This window comes from Athene noctua, chromosome 13, assembly GCF_965140245.1.
Source record: "Athene noctua chromosome 13, bAthNoc1.hap1.1, whole genome shotgun sequence".
In the NCBI taxonomy this organism is placed as follows: domain Eukaryota; kingdom Metazoa; phylum Chordata; class Aves; order Strigiformes; family Strigidae; genus Athene; species Athene noctua.
In genome coordinates, this window is record NC_134049.1 from 13,778,731 (window position 1) to 13,788,490 (window position 9,760).

The following is a 9,760-nucleotide window of genomic DNA, read 5'->3' on the forward strand; positions in this document are numbered from 1 at the left end:
CTGCTTCTAGAAATCCAGTTTGTCTGGATTGCATAGTCTACCCTGTGCTAGTGGAGAGGGTAGGCTCAGGGCTTCACCCTTGAGGTGATTCTTCTTTGTTCCATAGAAGGGAAAAGCAATTGTGCAAGGAGAAGCAAGAATGAGAGAAGAGGATGAAGCAGAACCTCAAGCCAGAAACAAATCAGCTAAAGGAAGGGAACTAATTTGGTCAAAGCCAGAGCATGGTCCTCTAAGGGGATGTACTTGTCTGCAAAGAGATGCCTGACTAGCACAAGGGAGGGGCGGGGGTTAGAGGGCCTGTAGTTTTAACAGAAAAACTGGAAAAGCAGACTTCTGAAATTTTAATAGCTTCAATTTTATAAGAAAGAGAGGTACTTGATAAGTTTAAAAAATCCAGGATACAGCACTACCCACCGTTATATATACTCTATTTAAAAAACCCAAACAACACAACTTTAATAGAAACTTCACCTGTTAATATCCCAGTTAACAGAGTTTGACATCAATTGTAAACAAAATTCAAAACTCATTAACATTTCCTAAAGAATGTTGGGGGAGATGGAAAAGATGTCTCAAATGCAGATGGAGAATTTCTGTTTTCCAGTGGAGGAAGTTGCTCATCTGCAGTTCCAAGAGAAGAGCTCTGTCCAACTCTATACAGGTCACTGGGAAGACTTCCAGGAAGCTTCTAGAGTCAGAGTGCAGAGCCAGCAACCCTGCAGCATAGTGAGATAGTACTTAAAGTAGTGGGTTCTTTCAGTAAAGGAAAGATTCCAAGTATGGGCAACAGTTACTGGTTTTCACTGGCATATTCCAATTCTGTATCTCCATCTTCAGCTTCCGGAACACCAACCCTGGTTGCGGTAACTTGAGTGTCTTTGATAATGTCAGCAGGATCCTGAGCAACTGTGCTATTAAACTCCTCTTCCGAGTAACTAGCAGAGAGTTCTGATGAAAACAAACCAAAAACAATTTCCTGCCATGAGAACACACTATTGTTGCTTGTTTAACTGCAGTTTCTATCACCAGAGTCACAGTCTGCAGGAAAGCCAACTCCAGAAATGACCAGCGAGTTGAGTTTCTTTTCATCAAAGACAAAGCTATCACAACTCGGCATGACAATCAGGGAGAGGAGTTCTGACTTAGCTTTGGAGGAGTCTAACTACAGGAACACAGTTTAAATTTAAGAGTTACACCTTTTGCTACCTACTAGAAAAGCAATCACTACTATTTCCTATTGCCTCAGCTGTATAAGCCTCTCAGGCTACTGACCTTAAGTTACTGACATTAATGCTTAAGTTAGAAGGTTAATTACCATTGTGTTGTGACTGGCTGTTCCACTGCATCTTTGCTTGCCTGCGTTCCAAGGCCAACTGCCTGTTCTTCTTGATTCTCTGTTGTTGCTCTTCTGTGAGAGTTGTAGCAGTTGTAGCAGGCAGAGAATTGAGTTCTTCTGCATTTCCAGAGCAGGAATGTACATCTTCAGTGGCTGCATCCAGTCCGTTGCTTTCCCCTCCACCATCTAGTTAAAAATGAGGGGGTGGGAGGGGGAGGAAGGGCAGAAGTCAACACGTTCAGCCCAAGAGATCTACTGCTGAATACCTGTCAAGAACTTTTAAAAGCATTTCCATATTCTACATTTTAAAGTTGTGTTGACAGCTGAAGATCATTCTGTAATTTAATTTTAATGAGTAATTTTCTGCCTAGGTCCACACACCTGATACTCACAGCATAGAACAAATGCTTATCAGAGATCCCAACACACAACAATAATAAATGCCTGATTTAGGCAGAGCTCTGTATACTAAGTTAGCAATCACAAGCCGTGCTTGAAGGTTAAAGAGACCAGAAATTCAGGCAATCCTTACTGAAAGCCAGGTAATTGTCTTCCCACCCCCACTAACGGGACACTTTGGGAAGTGGCAGGACTAGTTACAGGAATCAGACAGAGGTTCAGACACTGGATAATCAGTTTTGAATTCTGTGTGCTATTACCGAATATTTACTCATTTGCCACCATTAAAACATGCAAAATGCCCTGTATACACCTGTTATATACCTCTGTTGGACAAAGTTCACCCACCAACAGAGCAGCAGAACACTCTTTAAAGAGTACCTGTAAGGCCAAATACACTTGTGCCTCTGCACCACCTTAAGCCTGTGAATAGAGAAGTTAGCTGACAACGAGGTTTTGGCTTTTAATACTCTAGAGCTGGAGTTTTCATTTATCAACTCAGATATCTTTTCAACTGAAGACTGACCAGCTGTAGCAGTACACTCACTAACACAGTTCAAGAACAAATCAGCACCACATTTAAAAACAAATGTATGGAACCATCGCACAGAAAAATCTGATAACTCTACAGACACTGTCGGCAGGAACCATTTGCTTTACTCTTTGTGGCTGCTCACGGTTGCATTCCATTTCTAGCAAATGCAGCCAAGAGTGAAGACAGCCACATGTCATTAACTGCCCAACAGTCATCCCCACAGGTGAAGCAAGGTTTTATTGCAGGTTAACTCAGCCACCAGAACCACCTTTTCCAAGCACAGGCTAAGGTTCACCTGAAGACAAACTGGACAATGGGTAGATAATTGTGTCAAGAGAGACTCACAGTGAAAGTGTGAACACCTGCAAAGGACCTTAAGAACAACTATGAAATTCTTCTGCTAATAAAGTTTCTTTCAAACTACCAGGTAAACTCTGCTCCTCTTTTTATGAAAAAGTTGTTTATTTCTAGTATAAAAACATCATCTGATTGGAAGAGAACCTTGAATTATCCACTTCTTGAGTAGCTGGATTTTGATATTGGAAGAAGACTCAACAGTAGCTATATGACAAGACTGACAGACAGACATAACAGTGCCTACAAGGATCAGTAAGTGCTTTCCTTGTCGAGGACACACTGACTGCACTGTAACAGCCTGGATTATAAACACCATAATGAGTCTTTTTTCTGCATTAAGATCCAAGAGCTCTTTGGACTGCACAATCCTAAGAGTACAATAAAAACCAGTATGTTCACATAATAATTGCAGTTTTGGGAGTTTGTTTTGAATAATATTTCTAACAATGCTGGTAATAATACCTATTTTCTATATACCTTCAGTATACCACGCACTTTTGATTTTATATATATATATATATATATATATATATATATATATATATATATTTGTATGTAACATTTTAGTCTAAGTACCAATTCAGTTTTGTAATCCTAAATCTCACTGAAGCTTGGTTTTGAACTAGAGAACCACTCAACAATTTCTTCTATATTAGAACAACCTATCATGATAATTAATTTCTGGTCAGTAGGATGCAAAATAAAGTAATTTTAAGCACTGAACTACTGAACAGCATAACAAGCATACCTTCGTTACTTGCAAAGTCTTCATGTAAAATAGGAAGATCAAGTCTAATCCGCTTTAGGCAGGTCTGCAAATGAGAGATTAACATACTTGATGTTTCATCTGTAACAAAATCTTTTGTGCAACATTGCTATGTTTTAAATACTACTCCCTATTTCTCTTTACACTTTATTACTGTGAAATAATACTTCTTTCACTACATGTCTGGACCACAACTTTTAATGTTGTGGTTTGTCTTCCTAGTTCTTCTACCACCTAGCCAGATGCAGCAGCATTCTTTGTAAGTCTTCGTTTGCAGGTTCAAATATTAAAAAACAAACAAAACCCCAAAACCCAACCAGTTCCAGCACTCAAGCAAATTACTTTGGTTAAAGTTGTCCTGTAAAAGTCAAAGCCAATTCTCTGAAGTGCCAATTCAAATGTAAACTTAAATACTGGAAAAACGTATTTTTAAAAAGAGAGAAATTAATTTAAACAATATACTCCTTAGCAGTATACACAACTGAAGTCTTCTTTTGTTACATAATTGCTCTCCCAAACCTACCTTACACTATTCAGTACCGCATGAAGAGAAACTGACAGGAGCAATATGTACCTGAACTTCCTTTTTGCTTCCCAAAGACTCGACTCGGTCGACAAAATCCTCAAATTGCAATTTTGGAAATAGTCTATGAGCCCAGTGTTCCATATGTTGTATGAGTGTCTTCAGGTCCTCCGCCTAGAGTTGACGAAGTCAGTAGAGTGCAGAGGGAAATGGGACAGCAACATTTCTGGAAACATTAAGCATCTGCAGCTTGAAAGTCTTTTGAAAATTTAAGTACTATGAATGCATGGGTAACCTTTCCTCCCACAACCAAGTCTGTAAGTACAATTTCAAGCTATGAGAATAGCGATCCAAGTTCAGGAAGAGCGTTTGCATATACTGTGAACACCCGACAGGCTTCTGAGAAACTGCCCTTAAACAATCTAGCTCTGAACCCAGACCAAAAATAAAAAAAAAAATCCACAGGGGCACAGCTGTCATTTATTTTGATGTTTAGAACACACAGAAAAACATACATCTGAATAGCTTTATCTAAAGATTTTTGCTCAGATCGACAGTATTACATAGTTTCCTTGTGCCTCCAGTTGTAAAAAAAAAATTTATACCATGAATATAAACTAGAGGTGCACAGGGGTCCCTGCAATTGTGCCAATAGTCTAATGACATTTAAGGAAAAATAAGCTTTGTATGTTTAAGCATATCCAATACAATCAACCAGTTTGTAGAGAAAATACTGCTTTCTCTGCTTAAGTGGTATGTCACACTTTCTCCAATATTAAAAACTTTGGGATAGAAGTGTCACAACAGCCAGAATAACTTTAATGGAGGAAACCAAACATGAAATAAGATGGTAAAGGCATTCCAGACAGAGAGGACAGTTGTATTAGTCTGCTCCAATTTCAATAAACCTCTTTCTACAGACAACACAGAGTCACAGATGTTATATTCTAGTTCTGGAGCAGAGAAAAAGTTTTAAGATCAAAACATGGATTTTGCCAAAACATTCATGTTTGGTTGGGTTTTTTTAAATTTGCAACTACAAACCCCATCATGATACATTCAAATGCTGCCAGAAAGCTGGCTAACCAGAGTGTAATATCAATTCTCCCCATATCAGATGGGTGGCAATCTAGCAAATCTAGATAGACCTCCCAGAAAACAAAACAAAAGCTCACCATGTCTTACCTCATGTCCTTTACCCTTGAATTTTACGTTGTCAAACATGTGTCTTAGGGCCGGAAGTCCTCTTTCTGAAATTAACCTGGTAACAGGAAACGGGAGAACTTACTTGAAACCCATGCTTTCTTCTTCTAATTAACAAAAAACCCCACAAACAGAAAACCCAAAAAAACCTCCCAGCACATGAACAAAACCCCCTCACTTTCCTGTAAATAGCCCAAAACTACAGAGCTCTATTTGAGACATGTACAGAATTACAAGTCATTAAGAAAATGCACAAAACAGGATAAATACTGCTGCAAGACAAGCTTTTTTTTTTTTTTTAAATTTACCATACATGTATTCCAAGTCTAAGTAGCTTTTCGCCTTTGATTACACTGGAAGAAAATCAAATGGTCAGTTCTAGTGTCTATACTGGCCAAGTAAAACTAGTTAGATGCATGACCAGAGCATTCACCTGTGGTATCACTGACTAACTTCATCAAGATATTTAAAATGGAAGAAACTGAAAGCTCAGATTCTTTCCATTGGTTATAAAGAACTTACACCAGATTTAGTGGTAACAGCAAAGAAAATATTGAAATCCTTTATACAGAGTTTAACCAGTTTGTACTTAAGTGTACTTCAGGTATTGCCTTACAGTCACCATTATACTGAGGTTTTATTTTGACTTAAATAAAAGAAATCTGTAGTATTATGTCTGAAGCAAAATAAAGAAGATCCAGCTGGAAAAGTCCTGTGTATAGTATCTTTTAACAAAATATCACTCATGTACTAAGTCCCAAGGAGACTTGAAGAAAGTTAGACAAGTAATAGCAATATATAGGTAGGCAAGGAATAAAAAGGAATTCAACATGCAAGAGGCACTTTCATCTCCAGAACTCTTGATCTTTGACTTGACTATGACCAAGAACGGATCACTGTAATCATTCTCCTACAGTAATATACTAAATTCATCACAGAAAGAAATATTCGTAAAAAATTACCTCTGGGCATCTAGTTTAGGTATTGGTCTTTTAACTGACTTCCGTGTAGCTACAGCAGAATCCTTTGTTTGTGACTGCTGGTTTCCATCTGGTTCTAATAAAGGAAATAACATACTTTAAGCATATATTGCAACTGACATCATCTAGAATTGCATCATACAAATTTAAAGTTTCTACCCTATTAAAAAGGCAGCGTCATAAGTATTCCAATGCAGGTATAGCGCTCCAAATGCCTGCATATTTCACCTTGCTTCTTCCACAAGACAGACTGGAAATAAATCCATCCTTTCAAACATACCGAGGAATCAACTTTTCTAGCAAAGTAGGTTCCTTAAAAGAGAAAATTCTTAATTTAGAACTTTTATATTGTATTTCTGGTGAGAAATGTATTAAGACAACGTGCCGCTTCTAAAAGTTAAGAAACTCAAATTATCAATAAACATAATTTGATAGGTGTGTCCCAATATTTCCACTAATATATCTGAAAGACCACCATCACCACGATCAAAAAACAAGGAGGAGATGTGTGACCAAAATCCACGTGGCTTTTAAGAACCAAAGTCCATACACTTTTTGATTCAGGCCAGTATATATTATTTGACTGCAACAGACAAGGCAGCACTGTCCATCTCATCTCAAAGCTAGTAATGAGTTATACTGAATTCTTAATTTACTTTACTGACAGGAAATCAGAAGTTCCCTCTTTTCACATATCAAGGAATTAAATCTATCCAAAATCCTATTTTCTAGTGAAAATACAGAGCAGAGATGTAGGAAAACGTATGTTTAACGCTGCGAACAAAATTGAGTAGAAACAACAGTCAAAATAAAATCTTCATACTTTCTTTTAGCTTGTTTGGTATACAGTAAGATCTTTTCAGATACAAATAATTAGGTTTTACTGTCCTGAAGTGTCTTGGATTTTCCCTAGGTCATATGCTGTACAAAATCTAGCAACATCTCTCTGGAATACTACACTCACCACTCTTACTTCTTCTGAAATCCAGGTCATAAAGGGTAACTATAGATCAGCACTGTATAATTATCTTCACTAACACTTTGTCAGAGAGCTTGAATTTATTTATAAAGATTCATTTGTGTACATATTTTCATGGAATCTACAAAAATAAACTTTTCCCACAAGCTTGGAACTTGGAAGCACAGCATCAATAACAATTTAAATTTATGAAGTGCTTTCTTATCTACACAAGACTATTTTTATGGAGTAAACTCAAGGTAGTAAAGTACAACAGCAATAATATTGATTTTACAGCATTTCACTGTCTATCCTGCAAAACAGGATCTTTAGAAGTCACAGGTGTTCACCTCCATTAGTTTGAGCCCATTCAACATCATCCCTTCCTGGAGAGGCAGGAGGTGGAAGAGGTGGGAACATTTCATCTTCTGTATTCTCATAATCAGGAAGGTCAAACAAGTTGTTCTCTGAAGGATCTGTCATTGCCACAGACGAGCTTTCTTCCCTTCCTGCAGGAAATACCAAAAGCATATAAAGAGAAGCAGAGAGAAGACAAGGCTGCCACAGAACCACAATAACATCAACTATATACAGCGTGTCTACAGCATTTTCTCAAAAAGATTTGCCAACCAGAGAAAATACAAATTAAGTAGCAGATACCATACATGCAGACAACACAATCCAGCCTCACTAGGCCGAATAAAATAAGGCTGTGTCATGTTTCAACTGTTTCAACTCATCCAAGTTACCTGGGAGTAGCAGCTACGGGTCACAGGAACAGAACAGAAGAAACTGAATTCTAACCAAAGCAGTTTACGAAAACAGCCGTTTGTCACTCACATCCTTGATAACCAAAGACAACGGGGGACGGGTTGATAATTTCGCTGACTTACAGCTTACCCACTTAGAAACGCAGTCTGGAGGAGGATTCCCCTTTTCCGGCTCCTTAAACGAAGCTAATTCCAGAGACTTTAGCACACCCGCACAACCGGGTTCAGGATGACCCGGCCTCACCACGGCCGCGTTCCCGAGGCTTCAAGGAAGAGCTCTTGTTTAAGGAAGAAGCCGTTTCTCAGACGGCTTTAGTAACGAGAGGACACGGGAAGCAGCTCCGTCCACACTGACCTTCGGAGGGGAGAGAGCTCCCTCCGGGCTGCCAGACTCCCACGGAGGCTGAGGGAGTCGAAAGAGAGCTCGCCAGGGTCTCCAGAGCCAGACCTCAGAGCTCCAGCCCGCCGGGCGCCACAGGGGCCCCGCTGCCCTCACACCGCCACAGCAGCCCCGAGGCGCGCGGGCACTGGGGCGGGGGCTCTCCCCCTCCCACCGGCGAGAAGCGGGCCGAAGAGGGCTCCTCGCCCGCGTTCTCAGGGGAGACAGCTCCGAGCCGCCCCACGCCTCCCCGGCTGCCTCCGGCTCCTGGCCCGGGCAGCGGCGGCGGCGGGTGGGCAGCGCGCCGCGGAGATCTCGCGAGAGCCTCAAACCCCGCGGGCTCCCGAGAGGGCCGGGGGAGAGAGCGGCCCGCGGCAGCGGGCCCGCGCGCATGCGCCGCAGCTCCCTGGCGGCGGTTTTGGCGCCAAACCCCCATGGGCGAGGGGCGGGGCCGTGGTGCTGCGGCGTTCTCAGAGGTGGGGCGATGGTTTCCTTCGCTGCTCTTCGGGTGAGCTTTAGCGTCACCTCTTCAGGCAGAAGTTACTGCGGATGAGTTTTATTAGAAGCATTTAAGGTTGCTAGGCCCCACGGTGAATCAGTCCTAGGAGCAGTATTGAAAATGGTGTACGTGGAGCCCTTTCTCACTTCCCTACCTCTGAGGAAAGCACTTCCAGGACAGGTAGTGATCCCAAGCTTATTCTCCATACAAATGCCGGCTAGAGCCTTCTGGTAGTTTAAAACTAAACAGTTTGCAATTGTCTAGGCTGTAATAAATACACCATGCTCTCTAAGGTTTGGCAGCTGTGTGTTTAAAATGCCATTTAAGGACTCGTACTGCAGGCTGCAGAAACAGAAGAGAGGCTCCAGGCCACCCTCTCCAGTGCTGTTGCATCTGAAAAATTCTGTTGCCATATCTTTATAGGTCAGTCCATAGAAGTGTTTCTGACAAATTACAGGCTCTTCATTTAAGCAAAATGTGAGAAATTCAAGTCAAATACTAATCTTTATTTGTTTATAAATTTCATAATGTTTCTGGTAATGTATTTTTTCTCATATGACAAATCAATTGCAGTTACTTTCCAGTTAAATGTATTATCCTTTAGTCAAAATTATTTTAGCAATTTAGCAGTGTTTAGAATGTGTATGTCTAAATGCAGCAGCATGTTTTATAGTCAAGGATACATTAAGTAGAGGGAAAACACATTAATGGAATCCATTTATCTTCTTAGATATAGCCAATTTCTTCAACTGACCAAGGCACATGAAGTATGAAAATAAACACGAAGATGTATTAATAATTATATATCAAGTGCTGCTAATTTCCAGCTCAAAATACTAAAGATTTGTCATATAAAGTTACTGAAAATCAGATTTCTATATTATGAGCTCTTTACATTGAAAATAATAGTCACTCTTTATATTAAAAAATCTTTACAAAGAAATTAATTCTCTTTCGGGTGTAGCTAATATCTGATTCATAACAGTGTAAGACATCTTTTCATGGGAATGTTTTCTTTAATATTTAATGTGGGGTTTTTTTATATGTGAAGTAAT

General features: G+C 40.0%; 1 protein-coding gene and 1 non-coding gene across 2 annotated transcripts; both read right to left on the reverse strand.

Annotated features, from left to right (window-relative positions):
• Nucleotides 1-337: 337 nt before the first annotated feature.
• Nucleotides 338-8,482, reverse strand: TIPIN (TIMELESS interacting protein). The gene is made up of 8 exons (XM_074916853.1): nucleotides 7,958-8,482; nucleotides 7,408-7,566; nucleotides 6,082-6,175; nucleotides 5,102-5,177; nucleotides 3,968-4,090; nucleotides 3,376-3,439; nucleotides 1,316-1,522; nucleotides 338-948 (listed from the first exon to the last, which is right to left on the reverse strand). Exons 2-8 carry the CDS (start codon nucleotides 7,538-7,540, stop codon nucleotides 791-793), a joined length of 855 nt encoding a protein of 284 aa, XP_074772954.1. The 5' UTR covers nucleotides 7,541-7,566; nucleotides 7,958-8,482; the 3' UTR covers nucleotides 338-790.
• Nucleotides 2,324-2,460, reverse strand: LOC141965756 (small Cajal body-specific RNA 14). Its single transcript, XR_012634510.1, has one exon.
• Nucleotides 8,483-9,760: the final 1,278 nt, after the last annotated feature.

Coding starts and splice junctions, on each gene's coding strand:
- TIPIN (XM_074916853.1), bottom strand. CDS start 7,540: ATGACAGATCCTTCAGAGAACAACTTGTTTGACCTTCCTGATTATGAG. Junction 6,176..7,407: donor ATGGGCTCAAACTAATGGAG/GTGAACACCTGT, acceptor TTCCTTTATTAG/AACCAGATGGAAACCAGCAG. Junction 5,178..6,081: donor CCTAAACTAGATGCCCAGAG/GTAATTTTTTAC, acceptor TCCTGTTACCAG/GTTAATTTCAGAAAGAGGAC.